Genomic DNA, 25,625 nt, shown 5'->3' on the forward strand with positions numbered 1-25,625 from the left:
TTACACTTTGCGTGATGTTTTGATGCAAACATTCCGTTAACAAGAAAATAAAAAGAACAAATTGAGGAATAAAACCTACTTTTGAACAGTCAAAGACACGTGTACAGGAATGGTGGTTATAATTTAGGGTTTTGTGCAGATTAACTTACACATTGCAAAACACATGGAAATGGATATAGTGAAGGTAGAACTAATAAAGGTTAAGAGTTTCACAGATAAAGATAAATCTCTGACCAGTTCTCTTAGTTTCTATACAAAACTATTATTATCAATATTATTGTATTGATAAAAAAAATATTTACATGATAAACTTTTGTCTGAACTGATCATGTCATTTAATGCAACCACCTCATACATTACCTAATGCATAAGTATTTAATATGTACATGCATACAAATTATAATACATACAACGTTCAAAATGCAGGTCAGCCTTCCGTTTTTCACTTCGGATGACGGCCAATAACAGGAAAATGACTGTCGATGGACAGCCTTGGTTGCGATATGTGTAAGTTAGAGATAAAAGATGAAATCATGGTTTTTGGAGCATTCATGATGCTTAATAATAAATGAATACTATATCCCGCAACACTAAAGTCTTCTTTCTCATTATAGTTTCTCTCTCAGATAACATCCTCAAACAAATTTCGCTTGGTGTACTTGTTTCAAGACAATTGGTAAAGCATTCAGAACCCTGTGATTTTACAGATTGGTTTCCAGTCTCTCCACCAATACATTTGATATTTTCCTGTGATTCACCTACTAACATTATGAAACATCATTTTTATCATAGAATTCTGCTCCAATCAAGCAGGATATTTTTCCTTTCAGTAAAAATAATACATACAGTATGATACAATTGTAGTTTATAATCAACACAACTTAAAGGCTTCTTTAGGGATATAAATTAAGGATGCGGTCATTCTGACATCTCAGTAATGGTAGTTTGGAATGTTTCTTGCCTACCTGAGTTACATATGCATGTAGTGATCGAAGAGTACATCAAGTTCTCTTGCTGTACATTGGTGGACCCATTAAAGGGATTGGGAATATAGAGACACACACACACATGTATAGATATTTACAGAATTGGTTTCGTATATTGATACAGTTGTGTGATCAAAGCTAAGTTAGGAATCTTGATGACCCTGGAGTATCGCTTGCACACAGCCCTGTTCTTTGACATGTTGGCATTGGTGAATGTAGGGAACGTAGCTCACTAAGGTGCCGTTTCTCCAAGTCAATTTTATTCTGCAAGAACCGGTATGTTTAGGTTAGGGCATTACATAGTGATAGAATCCATATAAATGTACATTTAAGAATGTCTTTACTATTGTGATAGCATAAAGCCAATATCGGTGCACACTCAACAAAACTATCAAACAAAATGATGATGCATCAAACCTTAAGTTTGAGATCTGCAAGCTCCCGTTCTGTATTATCTAATCGATTTCGAAAATATTTTAGAGCTTCTGCTGCAGTCACGTGGTCAACAGTTCTTGTTGGCCTCTGAAATTCAGTTACCTATACAAAACAAGAAAGAGAAGAAAGATAAGAGAAGGTAATCAATGGCCGACTTCTAATTCTAGAGCACTGCCAATGACCTCTGTAAGGCTTACCTGAAGCACATGTGTGCAAAGAGTAATCAGCTCTTGGGCAACTTGAATCTTTTCTTCTTCAACTTCCTGGGAATGTTGAAATACAATCAGACAGCTGCACCAATTTTAAAGCATACATTATGAATTGCATCTCTTGCTTTACTCCAATATGTACCTGTAGTTTTGATCGCAGTCTCTGCTCTTCGTCGAGGTCTAGGTGAGGAGTTTTGCCATCAGCTGCCCTATACCTTGCCAGTTCTTCATTTACTCGATTAAGGACCATCTCAGATCGCCTCAACTTAGACATTAGGTCCTCATTCATCAACCTCAGGTAGTTGTTCTCTTCCTTCATTGAGGAAAACAATACACAGATATTATTGCCTATTTGACACTTAACAGGCATGTCCTTAAAACACTCACTCACAAAGCTCAGCCATCGTTTATTTAAAATCCATACATCGTTTGAACACTTATCCATCATTTACACATTATAGTGTTCTTGAAAACTTTCCCATCATTGATACACTTATCTACCAGCATGTTGTAATGATTACTGCAAGTAATGAACGCTAAGAACATGGAGATTAACAGTTCTTGATCATTTCATTAACAATATATCAAACTTCATCATAGCTCTCTGGAAAGACACCTTAATTTTGGCATGGTGGTGAATCCTCTGTTGAAGATTTTGTTGCCCAGAAAGTTTCTTGACCTCTGCCTCTAGCTCCAGAAGCTTCTTCTTCTGGGCTGCATTTTCAATTTTCAGTGCTTCATTCTCTGCACCAAAAAGTTGATCACGCTGTCGTAACTTCTCAGCTGCAACTCTAGCAGTCATCATTTCAGCTTGCCGCCTATTGATCTCTTCAAGCCAACTGCAGAATCCATCGACTTGTTAATCCATTGTTCTCAGAAATGATAATAGTTCGTTCAAGGAAATGAATACCTTTCTCTTTCTTCAATAAATTCGTTAAGTTTGACCTTCAACGTCAGCAATTCTTTTTCCTGAATTGAAAATATAGTTTCCAGATATAAATGACACAGCAAAGCATGGTTAATTATCTCTCAAATTAAACCATACCTTCTCCTTTGTCTCCTCACACTGCGCAAAAGATTTCTCTGCGAATTTCTGTACCTGGTGATTGTTAATCAATGCCTGCACAGTTTTGAGTCACCATATTAAGAAAGAACAAAGGTTGAAAAATCACTCCTATATCCACTGTGAAATGATAATTGCATTCATCAAATTCTTGTTAAACTCTAAGATGATGTTCTTACCGCATAATTTGTGATGTCTAACTTAACACCAACCAGATCCCTAATTACATCATGAGTTAAGCTCTCAGCCTCAGCTAACCTAACATTGAGCATAAACACCTGTATGTAATACCAACAGAAATTCAGGTACAGTTTCTCCATGGAATAACTAGCGAAATAACGCAACTTGTCCAACCTCTTTCTGCCTGGAAGATGCAAGTGCCTCAAGTTCTTCTATCTTTTGCCGACTAGAGAAAAGCTCTTCTTCAATATCATGAGTCATCTGTTGTGATAAGCCTGAACCAATGCACTTAAATGGAGAACCTCCGCGTGGTTTTGAAATGTTTTTATCGACAAACTTGGGATTTATTGATGTAGTGTTTGATCGTTCCTCCCTCATGTTTTCAAGACTCCTTAGCTGTTATTTAAAACACAGAAGGGTTTAGTAATTACAATTTGCAAGATGATTAGATGAGGATATGCTGTTCAGGTCATACAATCTGCTGGTGTTCAGATGCCTGCCTATCTGCATCGGCCATCACCTCCACGATGTTATTTTTATACCTTTTGATCTGTAGTCACAAGAAGGTAATGAACGCTTCAGTACCTCTACAAAAGCTATATAGGGCGGTATGCATACATAGAACAGGTTTTGTACAACTTCACCTGCTCATCTTTTTCTATGCATATCTTTTCAAGAAACTCAACTTTTTGTTCAGCTTCCATCAGTTTGATCTCCGTCACCTCCAAATCTCTGTAGGTTGAATTTTGAGCATCATTAAATTTTTACAAAAAGCATGGAACATTCATCTGAAGGACATAATACCTTTGGTTCTTTTCTGAGATGGAAAATTGTGCCTCACAACCATGCTGAAGGTTCCACAGTTGGTGTTTTAAGGCTTCTACTTCCATTTCTTTACCTTCATTCATTAATTGTCGTTTCTCAATTTTCAGCATACCCAGCTGTTAGTGAAAATGCAACTATATCAAATATGGCATTGTTTTGCCTCATGGCTAAGTCGTAATAGTAACAGTACTTTCTACCAAAATTAATAAGATCTGGAATAACTAAAAAGAACAGAATTCATTACTTGAGTCTCCAATGCATTTACTGTACTTTCTAGGTCCTTGACAGACTGTTCCAGAAACTTTGCGTCCTCTTCCTTTTGCTCTGCAAGTGTTTTACTTCTTTCCGCTACCTAGTTAGCATAAATACAAAATGAAATGGTCAATTCTGTATCAAGCTACTATAATAAACCTTAACGTAGTTACTTGACATACCTGGCGAGCTTCCACTGCTAAGGCTTCCTGTTCATCAGCCGTTTCTTGTGCCATTTCCAACTGCTCATTTAGAACTACCAACTCCGCTTGAAGCGAGTCTCTCTCTTTCATAACTTCATATAAGTCATTCTGCATCTGCTCTGAAGAAAGGGCCTTTCCTTGCTGTATTACATTGTTCAACTCTACTAACTCCACTTCAAGCAATTCTACTCTCTCCATTTTCTCTTCTAGTTCTTCTTCAATCAGATTAATTTTAGAAGTCAATTCTTCCACCTGGGCCTTTAGGTGTATATTATTTTTCTCCAGTAAAGATAGATTGTTCATCTGCTCTACTATTGTGGCCGTCATATTGGCGAGATTGTTGTTGTTGGAGTGATCAGTTTGTTCTAATTCTTTTTCTAAGCTGTTTATTTCTAGCTGCATTTGATGATTTTCTTCTTTAAGTGGTCTCATAATAACATTTGGTTCCTGCTTTTCAATTGCCTTTGCTGCTTTCTCTTGAAATGTGGCAATCTCAGATATCAACTGCTTTATCAATTCATCTTTGTGCAGAATTTCTTTTTCTCTTTTTTCTTTCTCATCACTTATCAACTCAAACTTTTTCCAAGCTAAATCAGTCTGCTCTCTGCAGTTCTCAACTTCCCTTTCCACCTCACTCAGAACAAGTTCGCAGCCTTCAGTAAAAGCAACTTGTACATCATGGCAAACTTCCTTATAGAGCCACTTCGTAATTCTTTCAATTTTTCTATGTAATCCTATCAGTTTCATTTCCTGCCCTTCAACAATTTCCAAGAGATTTTTAGAATCATTTTGTGTCACTGCAATGGCACCTCCAATGTGGTCATTCTGATCTCTCTGAAATTGCAAAGCCTTGATCCCTGCTTGACGACGATACTTTTCTTCCAGTAAAATATCCCTCTCTCTCTTAACATCCATAATTAACCCTGACATGGCATCCATCTCCATGAGTTGATCATTCAAGAGCATTTCTTTTTGGTGAAGGCATTCCTTCACATTTTCAAGGTCCTGTGTTACTTTATTGCCAAACTGAACAAGTGGCTCAATGTCATTCAGAACAAGATTTAGTTGACATAAAATACCCTCCAAAGTTTTGAATTCACCTTCATTGACTATGGCTGATGTTAACAGATGTTCCGCTCTATGATGGAAATCAGTGTACCTGTTTTTATGGATTTCGACATCATTAAATATCCTCACAATATTTTCATTAATTTCTCTGGACGCAGCAAACATTTCTTGAACTTTAGACATCTCATTTTCTCTTTTATGCACGGCTATCAAGAGACTATCTTTCTGCTTTCGCAGAAGTAAATTCTCTTCCTCCAATTTAATTTGGCTTTCTTTAACATAGATCAGATCCTGTTCTCTCTGAGTCAAAAGCTCAAGAGATTTGGAATGAGATGCTTTCAATTCCGCAACTATATCGCAGCTACTCTGAAGTTCATATTTGAGGATTTCCATATCTCTCCCCTGACACTGTACTTCAGCGTTCAGCTCATCATCAGCAGTAAAATATATGGAATTTCCTAAAAGAGATCTATTCTCTTCAACATAAGCTTTTGGTGAATCCACACCTTCTCCATCCAGAGTCTTGCAAGCTAACCTTGTGGTTGCTATGAATTGTTCTAACATTTGTTTTTCCTGCTGCAGAAGAGTAAAGTGATCGTTAGATTCCTCCTGCTGTTTACAAAGGTCTTTGATTTGTTCATCTCGAAGCTGCAGTTGGATTAGCGTATCTTTGTACTTCCCATCAAGTTCTTCGCAGGTTTTATATAGATGACTGACTTCCAATTGAAGTTGAGCTATAACATGTTCCTTGTCTGTCGTCTTTTCCTCATGCGCTATTATTTCTTCATGCAATTTACACTGTAGTATCTGGGCAAAATCAGAGTTCTCCTGCTGGAAACTTTCCTGCATATGAAGTAGCATATCTTTTGAGAAAGTTGCCTCAAAAATCAGAAGAACTTTCACAGTCATCAATTGTTCCTGAAAATCCAAGGAGATACTAGAACACCTCTCTTGCTCATTTTTTACTTGCATTTCTAGTCCTGCTATCTTATTATGGTAATGAGATATTTCTACTGCTTGAGATTCTTGGAGGATCTGTTGCAATGAGCTTTCGGTTCTTAAAGCTACAACTTCTGATTTAAATGTGTCCAATGTAGAAATTATATTTAACCTTTCCAACAGCAGCTGCTGGTAGTATTTTTCGATGTTCTGAAGCTCATTACCTAGCACATCTCTGACTATGTGCATCTCCACAACTGCCCCAAGTTTACAGTCATCCAATTCCTCAGTTAAAGTTCGTAAATTCCTTGAAAGGAAGGTGTTCTTCTGTTCTTCTTCATTTAAATGTAGTTGTGCTTTGCTAAGTTTTGTTTCAGAAATTTGCATCTTCTCATTCAAACCCTGTATAACTGTCTCAAGTTCAGCTATCCTATTTGCTAATGCAATTTTGTGCTCTTCATAATAAATATTCTGTGTTTTATGAAGCTCTTCGTCCAACTGCAGCCTTTTGCTATGTCGAGACTCATTTTGGTCTAACATCCATTCAAGCAATTGCAACATATTCCTGGTGATCTCAGCCTCAAAAATCAGCAAAGTCTTATCTTTTGTCCAATTTTCCATGAGATTATTCAGACAATTAGAAGAATTGGCACTTGCATCTTTAAGAGTCTTTACATCGTCCTGCAAAGAGAAGTTCTCTTTTTCCATCTGTTCTATAATCTGGACAAAGTGCAGGTGCTTATCTGATGAATCTTTCTGTAGCTTCTCATTCTGAGCTACTAGTTCATATTTCTCTTTTTCAGCTGCTTCCAGATCATCAATCAGAGATTTTGCATTCACCTTCTCTATCTCCAACTTCTCGAGCAAGATAGATCTCTCGGTTTTAAGCTGAGTTAGCTTTTCATCAAAATTCTTGTTGAGTAACTGATTTTGCATTTCCATGGTAGACAGCATATGGCTACTTTCTAGCAATTCTTCTACTACAAGATTTTGACTGCAGGTATAAATATCATTAAGCAGCTGGTTCTCAATCAATGTGATAGTTCTATCATCTACAGCATGATGGGCTTCTGAAAGCAGCATTACATTCTTTTGCTCAACTATCTCAAGCTGTAGCTTTAAATATTCCAGTTGTTCCTCTGCTTTTTCCAGTTTAGTGACAAGCATATCATGCTCAAGCATGAATGCATCTATTTTAACCATGGATTCCTCCTTACATGACTCTAAGTGGCAAATATGTTCATGTAGATTCCGAATGGCTTCTTCATTTTTAGAGATAACACTTAATTTTTCCTCTAATTGCGCTGAATCTGTCATGGCTTGAAGATGCAAACTCTTCATTTCATTCTCCCTCCCTGCAATCATTGTGGCAAGAGAATCTTCTAGCCTGCTTTTCTCTGTAGCCATTTCATTGTGAAGCTGAGAGAATCTATCTATGACAAGAAATGCTGCAACCATTATGTTCTCCCATTTGAGTGCCTTTATTTCCCAAGCATCAACCTTGTTTTGTAGAGCCTCAATAGACAATGTTTTCTGTTCAAGTGCAAGCTTCCCTGCTTCTAGATCCCTCAGAATAGTCATTTTCTCCTTTTGCTGGACATCAGCAATAGCAAGACTAACATCATTCAAAACTCTCACCTTCGTTTCAGTTTCCATCACAAGCTTCTGTGCTGCTATAAGTTTATTCTGCAGGATCTCTACAAGGCTGTCATCTTTTACAGCATCTAGTGTATTTGGGAACACATTATACTTGTTATAAGAAGCGTTTTCATTAGCTATGCTATCAACTTCATGACAAGCAGCATCTAAGGCAAGGTTTCCCTCAGATAAACACTCAATAAGGTTAATCGCAGATGCTTCCCAGTCATCAGTTAGTTTTGAGAATTCTGATTGTTTGGCCTTGATTGCATCTTCATATAAAACATTCAACTTTGCATTCTCTGAAGATAAAGCACTCAACTCAATTTTAAGAGTTTCTAACTCCGTCCTTTCAAGATTACTTCTTTTTTCGGCAGCTTGCACTTCTTGCTGTTGGGTTATTTCTTCCTGCAGCCTCAACTCAGTTCTAAGTGTTTCTAACTCAATTTCTAGCTTCACAGCTTTTTCTTCAGCTTCCACTTCTCGTTGTTGGGCCATCATCTTAGCTTCTAGGAGACTGACATTTTCTGACTGAAGCAGTGCAATCACTTTGATTGTTTCTGTTTCAGCATCGGATTGTGCTTGTTCTTCTTTGGCCTTCATTGCGTCTTCATATAAGGCACTCACATTTGCATTTTCGGAAGATAAAGCACTCAATTCGGTTCTAAGAATTTGTAGCTCCCCCTCTAATGTCATGATTTTTTCTTTAGCTTCTACTTCACCTTGCTTGGCAGTCTTCTGAGCTTCAAGAAGGTTTTCTATTTCTAACTGAAGAAGTGTAATTACTTTAATTGTCTCCATTTCTTCACCTGATTTTACCTTCTCTTCGCCTGCCTTCACTGCATCTTCATATAAAGCCTTTATCTTTGCATTTTCTGAAGACAAAGCATTTAATTCAGTTTGAAGTGTTTCTAACTCATTCGCTAGATTCGTGACTTTTTCTTCTGCTTCTGCTTCTCGTCGTTGGGTCATTTTCTGATCTTCACGTGAGTGAAGCAGTGTAATCGCTTCAGTTGCTTCCCTTTCTGCATTGAACTGCGTCTGTTCTTTGGCTTTGATTGCATCTTCGTACAAAACACTTATTTTTGCATTTTCTGAACATAAGGCAGACAACTCACTTCTAAGAGCTTCTAACTCCATCTCAAGGTTCCGTACTTTTCCTTCTGCATCAACTTCTTTCTGTTGGGCTAAGTTCTGATCTTCAAGACAATTGGTTATTTCTGACTGAAGCCTCAACTCCGTTCTAAGTATTTCTAGCTCCCTTTCTAGGTTCATGACTTTCTCTTCACTTTCCACTTCTCGTTGTTGGGCTATCTTCTGATCTTCAAGAAGGTTTACTATTTCTGACTGGAGCAATGTAATCGCGTCAATTGTTTCCATTTCAGCATCGGTTTGTATCTGTTCTCTCTGATGTTCCACTTCTCTATACCAATTTTGTTCGTTTTGCAATTTATTATTCAGCTTCAATGCTTCCTTAAGAGCCACTTTTGTTCTCGCCAGTTTTTCCTGAAGCGTTGACTTTTGGTTTATGCAACTAGATACTGTTCCTAACTCTTGGATCGAACATTGATCTTGAACTTTTCCCTGCACGAAAACGAGAATGGCTCAGATTTCTTGTTTTAACTCTATATGTCTACTCATACTTTAAAACAATACATATTTTGTTAAGGCTTTGGGAGACACCATTGTCTGGCCTTCATATATATATCCAATATATCTAGACTTTAAGATATGAAGTAAGGTTAACCTATAATAAAGCCTCTCATACATGCAGTTAGAAAATCTAGTTATGTGGTATCCAATTTTATATAACCAGTCTGATATTTAGAATATAAGGAGGTATGCAATGTAACTACAAATCATTCTACCTGTAGTTCTACCATGTTCATAGAATCATTCTGATGTGTGCCATTGATGACTTCTCCATGGGAAGAAATAGGCGTGTCCTAAATATATATGAGATACAGAAAGGAAGTCAGCCACTTCAACAAAATCAAAGTCTTCTTATGTAATGGATTGAGATTTTAAACTACTTAAAAACAAAACCTGAATTTCAGCAAGCTTGGTCTCAGTAACCTGGAGGCGTTCAAAAAGACCTCTTACATCTTCCAATGCATTTTTATTTTTCTGCAGTTTCAACCCAAAACAAAATCAATAAATCAGCAAACCTGGCAGAAGCTACTGTAGCAATAGTGAAAACTGACTAAGAAAGAGTATTACAGTTCCGAAACAATTATCAGACACAAAACAATATAAAAAATGAGATGGGTTTTCTTAGGTTTAACATTGTACATGGAACACTCCTCTCAAACTAGCACAAAATGTACTAGTATTCTAGACACTAAATGAACACATTGTGATGAAAAAAATCACTATGGTCCAAACAAAGGATTAGTAACAACAATGTGATGATGATGACTTCCATATTTTAAAATTCAGCTGCGCCCCTACAGAAAGCATTCTTTGCTGCAATTTATTTTCAGTGATTTCTTGTCTAAGAGTGCATTCGATGAATACAACTACTATACTAAAATAGCCAATCATTCTCCATGACAAAGAAAAACTCAAAAACTAAAATGTTCTCAACAAAATCAAACCTTCAGTTCTTCTTCTAGAACGTGAATATTGTTCATGGCATCAGTAAGTTTCTTGTTCAGATCGTCAGCTCTGGCCATCTCTTGTTGTATTCTCTCCTCTTTCTGTTAAGAGTCTGAATGATATTATAATAAACTAGAGACATTGACGTGTTACTTGAAATCATGGAAAAGTAAAAAAGGGCATGCCTCTTTCAGAAGACCCTTCAATTCTGTGACACCGTCCCTATCTTCGGATAGTCCCTGTATATAACAAATAGTCGTTGAATTCTTCAGAAACCTGATCGCAACCATCAAAGATACTTATATAAAAAATTATAAACCTTATCATCTTTGTGTTCTAATGATGTAGAAGCACTATCATGGAGCCTTCCTTCAAGCAACCGTAATACCTAATAGGCATGCAAAGAGCTAGTTATCAAGTGAAGACCAGATACATATTTGCAATCAAAAGTTGCAATCAACAATAACCACCTGCTCTCGTAAGGTAGATATTTCATCCATCAATAAGTCACGTTCACCACCACTATGGAAGTCTTGTAGCCTGATCGACAACATTCTCTCTTGCATTAGCAAACTTTATTTTCATTCTTGCTCTTCTCAATTGAGAAGATATCAGAACAAACTTTAGAGGCATGTGATGTATGGCAATAACAAGCTACTAAAACATGGGAAGTAGGACAGAGACAGAGATGTGGAGCAATAAGGAGAATTATGTCTGATCAAATAGGAGAGGGGCAAAGATTGCCTGTAGAAGGATTAAATAAGAGCCAGATATATGATTGGGCACACTCATCTTAATATATACGAAACATGGCAATGCATGCTAAAATAGGTGAAATCATAAGCTGAAATCTTTGATAGGTTTACTTTTAAATAATTGCTCTACAACCCCCCTTTCAAAGGACTTTTACTGGATGTTATAATAGAATTGAGATATGATAAGAGGATAACAAAGTTCACTGATATAAAAGGCTTCCATCACTATGAATTTTTAGTTCTAAGATCCGAATTTACCTTTGAAGTTGATCCATCAGCCGAATGTTTTCTATAGCAAAGCGGGTTAACTCCGGGTTTTTGTCAAGACGTGCACGTAATAACTGCAACTCTTCTTTTAATGTCTGGTTTTCATCTGATTGATAAGAATCTGAAGACAGTGTGCCCTCAAGAGTTGATTCTAAACGTTTAATCTTATCTTCTCTAAAACGCAGCATCATTTTATTGAATTGTGCATCATCTTCTCTTTGCTTGACCTGATAGCCAAAAGAGTCATTAAAGTTTCCACAATAGCTAAACACAAAATATGCCAAACAGTAGCCAATCAAGCACATATACCAAGAGATTGAGTTGCTCTATTTCCCCAGTTAGGAGCTTTGCCGTACTCTCTGCAGCAAGCTCCCTCCTTAATGAGGCAGCAACAATTCTTTCAAGGGCGTTGGCCTGCAAAATTTTATGTTGTTGGCCATTCAGTTCCATAAAATAAGCAACATGGAATGATATCGAGATCCCACGAAAATTTGGATCTCTCTCATAAATAGATTCTATCTTATTTTCAACTGCAACACTTGCCTGACTCCCCACAGGAATTTCTTGGTTAGCTACTTGACATAGATTTGCTGTACTAGATAATGGCATTCTTGAAATGCTTTGCCGAGATAATCTGTGAAGTTCATCCTAAAATATAGATAGTGGCACACAAAACATGGTTTATAATCTGTGAAGTTCATCATAAAATATAGATAATGGCACATATATACATGATACAATTAGGCCATAGCATTTCACACAGACATTATATTCAGCCAAAGATAAATGAAACGTCCGTATTCTAACCTTTAGCTGTTGTATTTGCAACCGTAAAGCAAGGACATCACCAGATGCATCTTCATTCACAATGGCCTGCAAGTTATTATCATCGCATAAATAAATAAAATAGAAAAAAGGTTCTATGCCAATTTCGCTTGTGAATCTTCCTTCTGGTTATTATATTTTTATTTGAAAAATAAGGAAAACTTACATTATTCTGAATAAACTTAGCTCTTTGTGCAAATTTCAATGTGCTCAATGTCTCGGCTGCGCAACTAATGAAATTCAAAATAGAAATTAGTGCATTAACCCTCTCTCTCTCTAGATTTACCAAGCACCACTTTTATAAGAATATTCAAATATATTTATTGGCGCTTATTACGTAATTATTTTAAAATGCACGAGTAAAACACTTCTCATGATAGCCCACAAACCACATTACCTAATTGAAGGACTGATATTAGCAATAATTGTTGTCTTTGAGTTGCCTCCTAAAGAATCCTGGGATAGCATGCATGGTTAGCATTCTCTAAGTCACTATATAGAACCTTGAATATCTGAGCAAAACAATATTCATACTTGCAGCAAAAAAGTAAGTTTTGAATCACGATATGGAACATGGCGCTGCTTCCCTTGAGCAACATCGACAAGTATCATGATAACCAATCTGAAGCAGCACAAAAAAACGAGTTCTTTAGAAAATGAATCACTGATTAAAGAAACCTGTCGTCATAATGAGGAATCCACACATTATGATGCCACAAATTTTCCAACATAATTTGCTATAGCAGATGCCTTTTCCTAAAATATTGCAACTCATTTGTGCAATTGGTAACCGTGATCTCAATATGCAATCATATCAAGACCCATACCTTAGTTTTTAATTGAAAGCAATATGCTCATAAATAGTTACAAATGGAAGGGTATTTCATTTCAGAGAAAAAGATAAACTACAATAAGAGGCTCCTTCAGAAGCGCATGCTTTCATACCCCAGAGTGGATAATGACTTGTTGATGTTGGCAGCTTCCTTCAAACGCTCACCCTCTGCACCTGAACTCTTTTGTCTGTCCAAAACGGCAAGACTGGTCAAGTCACATTTGAAAAAATACGAAAGTGATTTAAAGGAGGTACCATTTTTTGTTAACATTGCTAACCTTTCTGATCCTGCCAGATCAACCAAATTTAGTCTGCCAAACCTAATGTTTGTCATAGAATCGGCTTCCCACTGCCAAGAGAAATGATCTCATAAATAAGAATGATGAATCCTAGAAGAAAAATATTATCACAGGAAGTCTTCTTCTAAATAAACTTTTTAAAAATCGTGCAGAATTACCTGACTCTCAATCACACAGGTGAAGACACTGTGTGAACGGCTGCTTTCTTTATTCATATTGGTAGCAGCAACTTTCCTGTTGGCAGCACCCTACATCCCCGAATTCAATAACATTGCCACGGTTGTTTTAGGTCATTACATTTCCCATATAACCATGATTGTTAAGGTCGTTATGTTTTCACTAGGTTCTGTGTGTGCCTGACTGTTACATTAATGCTAGATTCACCCAATATAGACATTAGTTATGAGGCAACCTCAATTATATATTAATATCAGCATCATATGGTTAGTCCAAAATGATAATTTGCACAGGGCACCTGCAGAAGGAGAAATATAACATCTTGAACGCTTTTGACCTCCACTTCACTCAAGCTGTCAACATAAACTCCCTTTTTAATGTCCTCACGCATCTGCAGATTTCATAACGAATTTTAAAACTGAATTCGGTGTTTGGGATGTAGTTAAAAATACCATTATTTATCTTTCTTCTACACAATGATTCTTTACAAAGCCAATGTGTTAATAGATTACTTGCAAATTTGTGGAAGATGGCTCCAAGAGGTCCGTAATCTGTTCATTATATATTTCAAGGAATGAGCACTTGCAAGTAAACTTCAGATGCTCATTCTTGCGGTTTTCCTCTTCCTGTAGCATTTATGTTTGCGATATCATTAAAACATTGAATGATAATTTTGAAACAAAGCAACCAATCTGAAAGAGAAAAAAACAACAGCAGCAAAATTCTATCTTCATTTCATGAACAAAGTTTTAATTGCTTGGGATGATAACTCACTATCACAATTCTCCTAAATAGATACTCAAATATTCTGGGAGTGATTCCTCGATTGTCGCTGGGCCGATGTTCTAATTCATCAATATCCCCTAGCATGGTGTGTGTCTTGCCACTTCCTGTCTGAATGCATGTAACAACTTCATTAGTCCAGATTCTGAAATCATGATCAATAAAGATGCGCAATTGACAAATTTCACGTACTTGTCCATATGCAAACATGCAGCTGTTGTAACCAGACATGCAATTGTCTATCATCGGTATACCCGCTACCTTAAATAATTTATCCTATAGAACAAGAATAGAAATAAATATTATTACCATGTTCTTCAATAGAGTCAATGTACAATTTACAGAATTAACATCTTGCATACCTGCGTAATTTTTTCACAGGCAACATGATCAAAGGTGAACCTACATTCTGGTTGTGAGATCCAAGTCAGTGTATGAGATGTTTCCTGCCTAATACATCTGCTATAACCTTGAGAAGAGACTTCTGCACTATTCAATGGGCGGCATCGAATTATGACCTGAAATCCATAGAACATAATTACAAATGTGTTAATGAATGAAACAAAAGCTCCAGCAGCAAAAAATTGATCTCGTGCACATTATTGACTGATATACAGCCTACTAATTTTCCTACCTGCACATTATGGTCCTTCCAGAACAATGGATCCTCTTCGAGATCAAAATAGGGCACATCCACATGTTTTGAATCTGAACTATGAGATCTTATCGCTTGAGACATGGCATTAGCAGACCTAACAGAGAGATGTCCTAGCCGAGCATTTCCATTTCCAGATCCACTGTTTCCACTATACTTCAACACCCTAGAAACATTCCGGCTAGGAGTGCCTAAACACTGAATGAGGCCTGACGTCTCAGTTTCGTTGGCCAAAGCCTTTGTATTCCGAATGGCACAAGGAGTAGAATGATTTGAAGTCCCAACTCTATTAAAGTTAAATTGTCCAGGGTTTACATACTGTTGATTTTCTACACCAGCTGTAGCAACAACTTCTTTTGAAAATTCTCGAGCTGAAGAGCTTCGTGAAAGTTTGGATGGTGTTTGTGCATCCTTCCTAACCTCAGCATATGAACTAACCTCTTTTCCTAAATTAGCTACAGATTGATTCCATCCGAACCGATTCCTTGGTAGTGTTTGTTTATCTGGAGTTCTAACAGAGCTATCAACAATGGGTTGTGGATGTAGTTTTGATTTACCTCTTGGAGTCAAAATTTCAGATTTTCGAGGCAAGTCTGGATTCTCTATTCCTTCATTTACCTGAAAATAAAGCTTTGATCTGCCTCTCGGTGTAGAAGCGTCAGACTTTCCTTTAAACTGCAATAATTCAGGATTCTCCATACCTTCTAATCCCTGAGAATGTGTCTTTGATTTACATTTGGGGGTAGAAATATCAGATTTACCCTTGAAACGAGATAAGTCAGTATTATCAACAGTTTCTGCCACCTGCGACGGCAGAGGAATAGGACAAAGAGGAACTCTAGATGGAAGAGAATTAGAGGAAGACAAATCTGTGGCTGGATGGTTAAGGTTATGATCATTTCCAACCTCTTGAGATGGTGTTGGTTTTCTAGGAGAGCTCCAAGCAGGAGGTTTTGATGGAGACATAAGCTTAGACGCCATAGTTTCTTTGCCTTTTTTGTCCTTTACTTCGAGAGAACTTATCCTTTACCTCTACTGGAAGATTTATCTATAATCTGGATATTTGGTTGGAATGGATCTACTAGAGAAGAAGCTTTCCTCCCATGGATCTGGTTTTTCTTTCTAGCTTTTCTGGGATGACTTAACCTTCGTCTTCTCTCTTCTTTGAAAGAATCAAATGAATAGAGATGGCGTATCCGTCAGCTAGGGAATGATCCTCTGCAGTTTTAATGCTTGTAAAATCTGCAGAAGATAAAGTCTACTTGGAAACGAGAACTCTGGTTAAACGGTGCGCAGAAAGAGACCTTTTTCTTTCATGGAAATACCCGAATGAATTTAGATTTGAATGGGTAGAAAACGTTGCAGAATACACAGTTTTAGTTATAATCTCAATATCCCTCTACTTTGAATGTTAAAAGCGTAGTAGTAATAATGGAGCGAGGAAAGAAGTCTCTTTCTGCCTTCCTTTCCGCCACTCTGTTGTTTTAGAATGATGCTTTCAAGATGTTCTCTAGACTTTGCAATAATCTAGTGGAAGGAGATATCGTATCTCTTCTGCAGCTTTAACGGTACAAAACTTGCAGAAGACAGAAAGTGTGGATAATCTGCAGAAGAAGAAGAAGAAGAAGAAGAAGAAGAGATTTCTTCTTCTGTAGCGTCAATTTGCGGAGAATGTAAAGAAGACAGGGTTGGTTTTTCTTCAGCAGTTACAATGCTGCGCGAAATATTTCTGTAGACAAACCGAGAGTTCTTTGTGCAGAGCTAAAGATGGTGGAGAACCTGCAAACAATAAATAGATATGTATTTCGGAAGAATGGAAGGCAGGCAAAATATAGTGGCGATGGAGCTGCCTCCCTTTCTTCTTCGGCTGCTGCTGCTGCTGCTGCTGCTGGTGGCCATGGAAAAAACAAAACAAAATTTGGGAGAAAGAAAGAGAAAACAAACTGTCTGTCTGTGCAAGCAAGCAAGCAAGCAAAAGGTCTTCCTCCTCCCGCTGCTACTGCTGCACAGTCACAGACAACATACACAAAGAGAGAGAGAGAGAGAGAGAGAGAGAGAGAGACTATATTTTTATTGTCCGCCGCACGATGGCATCATCGAAGGGGCTCATGACTGATGTGATCGGACGGTTCTGTTTGAATCTCTCTCTCTCCCGGGCAAACACAAACACCTTCGTTTTTTTGAATTCTCTCTCTCTGTCTTTTCCTTTCAAAAACCCCAAACCAAATTACATAATATGTACATAAGTCATAAATCAATCAACAGATAAAAACAAATATTTAAATAATAATAATAAATCCAACCCCCCCCCCCCCTTTCTCTCTTTTCTTTTGCTTTCCGTGGACCATGGCTAAGCTCAAGATTAGGACACACACACACACACACATCCGGCCTTCCGCTTTGCATCCTGAGTGACTAACGAAAGTGGGCGTGCCGCTCACCTCACTTCCCCCTGAATAACTTGAAACGGCCTCTCGATGCTTTTTTCACTCGAGGCTCTCCTCGCAATGGCAATATATCTGTATAATGCTTCGATGACGCATCTGCTGTTTGATCAAATTATTAGGGTTGCGGAATATGTCTATGAAGGGACCAAATCAAGTGGCGTGCTAAAGAACAACATCAACAAAATGCAGCTAGTCGTGGATCGAAAGCTCAACTCATTGAAACTCGAAGATTCTCCCATCCCTTTTCGTTCTTTCTTCATCGCTAGTTATCCATTTCACCATAGTTTACACCCTATATAATAGGGGTTTTGATTGTAATTGAACGTTAACCTTATCATTCTTGAGCACAAGCCTATTGTAATATATTATGCTTGTCATTAATTGAATCCACCCTCTCATTATCATATGTTTCATGTTAAGTTATCAGAGATTTTGTTCCTTGAGTGGAAACAATTTCATGGGAGGACTTGAATCATGGAGATTGAAGCTTGAGCCTAAAGCTCGGAGAGAGCGATGCAACTAAAAGCTCGAGCCCCAAAAGCTCAAAGTCCATCCTTGAGCCCAAATCTTGTAGGAAGTCCCTCTAACTCAAAGCTCGAAGAGAATCCAAAGTCGAGCCGAGGCAAAACCTCAACTCATGTGAAACCTACAGCCAAGCCTTTGAACCCAAAACTTGAGGCTAGGCCAATCCTCAAGCCAATAAGAAATTTGATCTAAGATGAAACCTCGAGTCAACCAATGTAGTACGATGAAAGCTGACAAAGGGGAACCCATAGAGGGCTTGATGCGTAAGAGCTAGGCATAAGGACAACACACTAAGTATTGACATGGCATAAAAGGGATTGCATGAGAGGGAACATGAGAAAAATGATCGTCCAAAAATCCTTAAGACTAACAAAGCATCTTCCCTAGTTCAAGATACACGTGGTCCCACTCAAATAGCATAAGATGTCACAAAGATACTCATGTGTGTGTGAATTGAGAGTGGAACCATCAGAGAATCTAAACTAGAGAGGATGGGGAATGGACTAAAGTTGGTGACTTTAGAGTGCTCGTTGATGTTAGCTCTTGTACTTGGTTTCTATGAGGGAAATTAAGTACTTTTAAGTTCTAGTATTCTCGTGAGGATGACCTTTCACGTATGTGAATGCCCAAGTGTGTATGTATGTGTTCATGTAATAATGTTGTCGTGAAAAATCCGACACTATGTGCGGATCGTGAGGCGAAACCACTGGGGTTATGGACTGGACGGAATTAAGGCTCACACGGTTAGCACAAGCAAGATTTACACATGAGACAAGTAGGTAAAAGAAAATATTCGTTTATTGCAAAAGAAAATGGATTCTTTATAATTCTAGAATCATGTTACAACGGATTGGATATGAATATGAAAGATCATTCTTGAAAGAAAGGAGCCCACCACCATGTAAGGAGTGGTCCGATATGAATATGAGAGATTATTCTTCCCTAAGGAATGGGAGAGAGAAGAAGAGAATGGGAAAAAAAAACTTGAGAGAAAAAAAGTGGAACATATACAGAGTTCCTTGTTGATCATAGCCTCCCATGTTCCTTTGCATGCATCCCTTTTTAGTTCCATGGCCTCCGTTTTTAGTTGCTTGGCCTTTATTTTTAGTTCCATGGCATCCTTTTTTAGTTGCTTCGCCTTTACTTTTAGTTCCATGGCGTCCTTTTTTAGTTGCATGCGACCGTTCGTATAATTCAGCCACATGATTCACAATCATCCATAAAGTTCAGCCGGTACACGCGAGTCCCGACTACACTGTGTACGCGTCCCGACCGAGCCGTACACCGTGACCCAAAATCATTTGAGCCAATCAGCCACATAGTTCAGCCCAAAGTCACCTTGAACATTCTATGCTTCACACATAAACATAAAGTAATAGGTTCTGGCTCTCCTTATATAATATGGGATCCAATGTTGTCCCATCTATGTAGGATATCTCACAGTTTTGTTTTTCCCAATAATCTTAAACTTCACACTCACATAACTTGATACTTGTTTATCCGTTTCATGTGTTATAAAATGCGTTATGAAGCTCTTGATGACATTTATCTTTCTATATCAATCCATTAAGCTAATCTTAAATAATTATTTTACTATTTTTCATATTGTGTGTGAAGGACCACACGACAACGTGTTTATATATATATGTGTGTGTATGGGTGTGTGTATGTATATATGTAAATGTTTGGATATATCTGAGAGAGAAAGAGACATACAGACAGAAAAACAAAGAACGAGTGACAGAGAGAGAGAGAGAGAAGAAAATCAGAAGCAGAAGGAAACCAAAAAACAAGGAGGGAGAGAGAGGGGAGTAGGAGAAACGAGAAAATCAAAGAAACAAAGTAGGATAAAATCAGAAAATCACAAGGAAGAGAAGGACGAGGAGAAGACGAAGAAGAAGGACGAGGAGACGTGAGAGACAATTATTCGCGGCTACATCGACATAATTGGGCAAGTGCTACAACAACATTCTTCTTCAACGGCAAGCTTGAATGTCATCGGGTCTATTTCAGGTTAATCATCCTCTTATTAATCTCCTTTTCCTTATAATTAGGGCGTAGTATATATGGAAGCAATGGATGAAGGAATAATTGAGAGACAAATACAAATTAAGAGAGGAGAAGGAGCATATGAGGTTATTTTGAAGAAACAAAATATTGGCATTAATAATATGCATGAGGGGGATATAGATATGATGCCAAGACCATCATATGCACATGTGATGGGAGAAGGGGAGGAGGAGAGGAATGCACAATATTGGGATGTAATGCATGTAGTTGCTAATGAAGCACTCCATGAAATTTTATCGGATGATACAGATATGGTGGCCAATGTAGAAGAGGATGAGATTGTCGAGGTGGAGATGCCACATAGAGAAAATTTAAAGGCATTTTCCATGTTTCATGAGAGAGGCATTATTTGTTTCTTTATAGGGAAAAATCCTTTAGTAAATTGGGTGGCGCAATGGCTAAATGCAATGATTGGTAGGAATAGTGTGGAAGATGTGTATAAAGGTCCATGCGAGGTTTTTGAGATTATTTTTCGAACCGAAGAACAACGGGATAGATTGTTATCACGTTTGCTTGTCTTTACAATAATAATTTAGTCTATATTGTCCCTTGGAAACCACTAGTCGAGTTTCAGGAAATTTTGAAACAAGAGTGTCCAATATGGGTGGAGTTAGAGTGTCAACTTTCATTTTATGACCTATAATTCAAGGTGTCATGGAACAATTGGGAAAGGTGATAGTAGCCCCAAATGCCAAAGCATATAATAGATATAGGTTATGTATGGTATGGAATACAACAAAAAAGAGACCTTTGTGGCTAAACATAAAGACTTACGAGATGAGGTCATTCCGTTGCCAATTGCATTGGGAATCATTTGCCAGTCATTGCTTTCGATGTGGTCATTTACGCCATTTCATGGCGGAATGTCATCAAACACCGAAAATGGAGGTGACTAATAATTCCCATGGTAATGAGTTAATGCCAGACTCTATACTAAATGATAATGACGTGTTGAAAACTAAGGAGGCAAATGTGGAAAAAGGTAAGAGTGTTGTAATTTTGGAACATAATGACAAAGATATTCAAGAAACAAGAAAATATTTAATGGATGAGGGTGGATCTTGGATTAAGGTGGCCTCTAAGGTAAATCATCCAAGGTACCAAAAAGACAAAGTTTATGCACATAATGGACAAGAGAGGGGTAGTTCCTCTAGGGATCCTATGGGGTTATCACATGCACATAATTATGATCAATTGAAAGGAAGGTCAAAACCGTGGCAAGGGTCACAATATAAACAATCCAATCAAGGGACAAAACCTTTCAACCTTAGGTTTGATAAGAACGGTAAAATCAATTTACCATTAGAAAAACAAAATTGGAAAAGAGATAATTCATGGGGTACAATAGGATCCACCAATAATCATCAACCATCTGTGCAAAATGCATTTGCAATCTTAAGTGTTATTTCGGTGATATACCAAAGATATTGGCACAACGGGAACAACAAGCCAAGAAGCAATATAATTAGTTAGTGATGAAGATAGTCACATGGAATGTAAGGGGAATTTGTTCTCCATCCAAGCAGTATGGTATGTGGAAAAGTATTTTTAATAGTGAATGGGATATATTATGTGTAGTAGAACATAAGGAGCATGCTAAGTCTGGGTCTTCTTTTCATCATAATCAATATCACGTGTTTTATGTTGGAGTCAATGGGAGCCCTTATTCAGGTGTAATGCTTATTATAAGGGATAGCTTGAAACCGGTAGTGGCTCAAAGAGATGTACATGGTCGGTTTTTGGTGGTTGAAGTTAATTATGAAGGGAAACGGATTTGGGTGGTTGGTATTTATGGATCGAATGTTGCAAGACATCGTATGGAACTTTGGAGATGCTTAAATCAAGTTTTGCTTCATGGGAGATTCGGTTTTTTGTTAGGGGATTTTAATATGTGTTCTGAGGTGCGCCAATCTACTTCGAGGCATGGCTTGATGGATGCTCCTGAACGAGAGGTATGGGATTTGTTTATGATGGATGTCGTAAGGTATGATGCATGGACTTGGATCAATGGAAATGATGTTGGTTATACCTTTCAGTCGGCACAATATAGATAAACTTGGAGTAGATTGGATCGCATTTATATTATGCATGATGATACATTCTTGCAAGAGTTTTTGATTATGCAAGTGCATAGGGGGATTGGATCATCATATCATTTTCCAGTTGTTTTGGAATGCACACATCAAACTGTGGATGGTTTTAGAGCTTTATTGGGGAGACAACCATTGAGATTTAATTCATCTTTTCTTGGACATGATATATTTAAGCATGCTATGGGACAATTGGTGGGGGAGTTTACCAGACAAGTCAATGTCCATGGTGTTTCGTCATGGGATATTTGTCTTTCCAATATACAACGGTTTACACGTTATTATGGAATTTATCAAGCATCTATCCGTAAACAAAAGATGAGTTTGTTACAACACTTCCTAGATAGATGTAATGCATTGTTGGTAAAGATCCATTGGATGATGTGTTGTTGGATATTTAAGAGACATTATCACAGGCCTTACTAGTATTAGAGGTTCGCACTTATCAACAATCACGAGTGAGGGCTATGAAAAATGAAGTACATGATCACAAATGTAATTCACATAAGTTTTACCATGGGTTGCAGGCATCTCATGCTAGAATGAATGTGGTAAATGTAGAGATTGATGGAACTTTGAATACAAACCCACAAGTGATTATTGATAATTGTGTTAAACATTTCACGAATCTTTTTGGGCAAGATTGTATTATGAATGATGGCATAACACAAGCGCAATCGATGTTATTTAACTCAGTCAAGGTGAGTGGTGGGCAACATGACATGATTGCATTGGAGGTGGAATATGTATTATCACATCTTGCAAGTGATAAAAGCCCGGGTTGGGATGGCATTACAAATGAGTTTTTTAAAGCCTTTTTGCATGAACTCAAAGCCCCTCTAACAATGCTATTCCAAGAAATATGGAGTTTTGGTAAAATGCCCGATTCATGGAAACTTGGTCTGGTTAAACTTATACCAAAAGTTGCATCTCCTACGTCTTTTGCTCAATGGAGACCGATATCATTAATGGGTGGGATGTATAAGATTTTTGCCAAAGTAATTGCAAATAGACTTCAAAAGGTGTTGTCGTCTATGGTCCATCCAATGCAATATGGATTTATTAAGGGAAGAGACATCCTGCATAATTTTTTGAATGTGCAAATGGAAGTGGATTATGCAAAGGAATCCAAACAGCAAATTGTAATGATACAACTCGACATCGAGAAGGCATATGATCATGTACGTTGGTCTTTTATTACTCAACTTATGTCTCATATGGGTTTTGGGGAAAGGATGTCTCAAATATCGTTGTTGGTGGGATTAGGTGCAGTCTCACACGTTATGTTAAATGGTGGAGTTACTAAGGCAATACCATTGAAAAGATCACTTAGACAAGGATGCCCATTGAGTCCACTATTATTTGCAATTGCTACACACCCGATTTTGGTGAGGATGCATGAGTTGGCGACATGTGGGGAAATAGTTGGATTAACTCTACCATCAGGGAAACATTTGATTGCCCAAGCATTGGTTGATGATTCATTTTTATTTCTCAAAGCAACACCTAATAACATAGCTAAAGCCATGGAGGTGTGGAATGTGTTTGCATTGGCGTCAAGATTACATATAAATATGCAAAAGTAGATGCTCATTAGATGCATTGAAAGTGATTTGGTGGATCTTGGATGGGGTGGCCAAATATTAGATCAAGGGAATGTGTGTCGACACTTTGGTTACCCTATTGGTGTTGATATCTACCCCATAGCTAGAATAGGATACTATAAGCATCTGATTATACTTTTGTTGTAACTCCGGTCATGAGCCTTGTATCGTTGTCCCTCCACTCGTAATATAAATATATATGGTTTTGGGTCTATTCTATTCTGTGTTACTATCATGCTGAGAAGTTGATTCTTGAATTAAGATCGTGTGCTACGACTAAGTGACGCCGATCATTTCGTTACACGGCACTGACTGTAGAGCAAATCTCATGCACATTCTATTTTTTCCCAGCACATAGCACAACCCCTTGATCCGATTTCCATAAGGAAAATCGAAGGTGTTGCTTTTGAAGAAGGGAACAACACAATTTGGCACGCCTGGTTCACGCTCTGCATCACAACGAACAAACGTCAATGGACACCCTAGTCACTAGTACGACGCCCAATCGTCTTACCCGCGCTCGGCTCACATCCCGCCGCGCCGAGCTAGCCGAGGATACCGCTGACTCCGCGATCACTCAGCACTCATCACCAGAAACCCCGAAATCGCACCCCTCACCAATCATCCCCGATACACAATTACATACCGGCCCCGAACTCGTCACTCCTTCAAGTCGGCCGACAGTCTCTCAACAATCTGAGTTCAACCCCTTCTCGACCCTACCAAACGACCCAGATCTTGACACAATGTCGTACCACTCCTATACTCGCTACATGGATGATCCCGACGCGAAATCTCACATCCGCTCTTTTCTCTCCACGTGGCAAGCCAACCATTCTATGCAACGTCTCACTACTGAGCGGAATTTACCCTTTCGCTCGATGGCCCCGCTGCATGATGGTATTCTCGCCACGATTCGGGGGAGTTTACCACATTCCAATTTTTCTGCACACAGTTTTTGGAGTTTTTCCATCGAGAGATCCCTAAGAGCAAACTGCTCCGCCAATTCTATACCATTGCCTAGGGACCCAATGAAACGGTTTCCCAGTTTACCATCCGATTCCAAGACCTCTACCGACAACTCACACAGGATGTGTCTGTCAATCATTTAAAAGATACGTTCCTTGCCGAACTCCCGGAGCCACTGAGCACGACGTTGGCCCTTACGGATTTTTCACAATACACAATCAAGCAAGTCATTGCTCGTGTTCTCGCTTTAGCTAAGGCTCATCATAACAATTCTTTCTCCATGGTGTCGTGCCTTTCGACGCTAGATCATTATGTGAGTCAGATGGAAACCGTTGAGGCTTTGGACTAGGAGGAGGAGAAATTTAAGGCTAATAAGAATATTAAAGAGAAAGGTAGGAGTCTCGTGAATTTCACAAGTATAGTGAATTAGTATAATTAGTATTGAGAATATCAAGAAATCAGCCCAATCTGCTATCGGCATGCGTCCAACTTGTCAGTTGTCAACACCTTGGTCAGCATATCTGACCCGTTCTCCTCCATGTGGATCTTCATCAGCACGAACTCTTGATCTTCTACTCTCTCCCAGATCCAACGGTACCTCCGCTGGATATGTTTCGTTCGGGAATGGTAGGCCGCGTTATTTGCAAGGTGGATGGCACTTTGAGTGTCGTAGTAGAGCCGATATTCCTCCTGTTGGATTCCTAGCTCTCCGATGAAGTCCATCCAGATTATCTCCTTGTCGGCTTCTACAACTACCATGTACTCCGCCTCCGTAGTTGACAACGCAACTGTCTTCTATAGTCTCGACTGCCACGAAACAACTACCCCTGCATAAGTCATGACATATCTAGATGTATACCGACTGGTATCCACATCAGCTGACATATCTGAATCCGTGAATCCGTCAAGTTGGGGATTACTAGAGCCGAAC

General features: G+C 38.3%; 1 protein-coding gene across 1 annotated transcript; it reads right to left on the bottom strand.

Moving 5' to 3' along the window:
* Positions 1-780: 780 nt before the first annotated feature.
* On the bottom strand, positions 781-16,483 carry LOC147863099 (kinesin-like protein KIN-12F). The gene is made up of 35 exons (XM_087321771.1): positions 14,969-16,483; positions 14,697-14,852; positions 14,527-14,610; positions 14,326-14,445; positions 14,064-14,177; positions 13,850-13,942; positions 13,533-13,622; positions 13,354-13,424; positions 13,189-13,263; positions 12,778-12,865; positions 12,641-12,699; positions 12,410-12,473; positions 12,226-12,291; positions 11,728-12,066; positions 11,410-11,645; positions 10,867-10,936; positions 10,716-10,784; positions 10,582-10,635; positions 10,396-10,497; positions 9,845-9,925; positions 9,667-9,744; positions 4,133-9,382; positions 3,943-4,050; positions 3,678-3,814; positions 3,518-3,605; positions 3,349-3,423; positions 3,048-3,269; positions 2,873-2,971; positions 2,676-2,750; positions 2,541-2,599; positions 2,247-2,469; positions 1,773-1,943; positions 1,619-1,684; positions 1,404-1,523; positions 781-1,250 (listed from the first exon to the last, which is right to left on the bottom strand). The coding sequence occupies exons 1-35, from the start codon at positions 15,968-15,970 to the stop codon at positions 1,125-1,127; spliced, it is 9,930 nt and encodes a 3,309-aa protein (XP_087177897.1). The 5' UTR covers positions 15,971-16,483; the 3' UTR covers positions 781-1,124.
* Between the last annotated feature and the right edge of the window lie 9,142 nt (positions 16,484-25,625).

Source organism: Azolla caroliniana, unplaced genomic scaffold (assembly GCF_043228905.1).
Source record: "Azolla caroliniana isolate FFs.n. ecotype wild unplaced genomic scaffold, voAzoCaro1.0.p SCAF_6, whole genome shotgun sequence".
In the NCBI taxonomy this organism is placed as follows: domain Eukaryota; kingdom Viridiplantae; phylum Streptophyta; class Polypodiopsida; order Salviniales; family Salviniaceae; genus Azolla; species Azolla caroliniana.

Bases quoted from the DNA above. Each gene is read 5' to 3' on its own strand.
- LOC147863099 (XM_087321771.1), bottom strand. From the start codon at position 15,970: ATGGCGTCTAAGCTTATGTCTCCATCAAAACCTCCTGCTTGGAGCTCT. The intron at 13,623-13,849 runs GTGCCCTGTGCA...TCGGGGATGTAG, and splicing joins TTATATTTCTCCTTCTGCAG to GGTGCTGCCAACAGGAAAGT. The intron at 3,270-3,348 runs GTATGACCTGAA...TTTAAATAACAG, and splicing joins CATCTGAACACCAGCAGATT to CTAAGGAGTCTTGAAAACAT.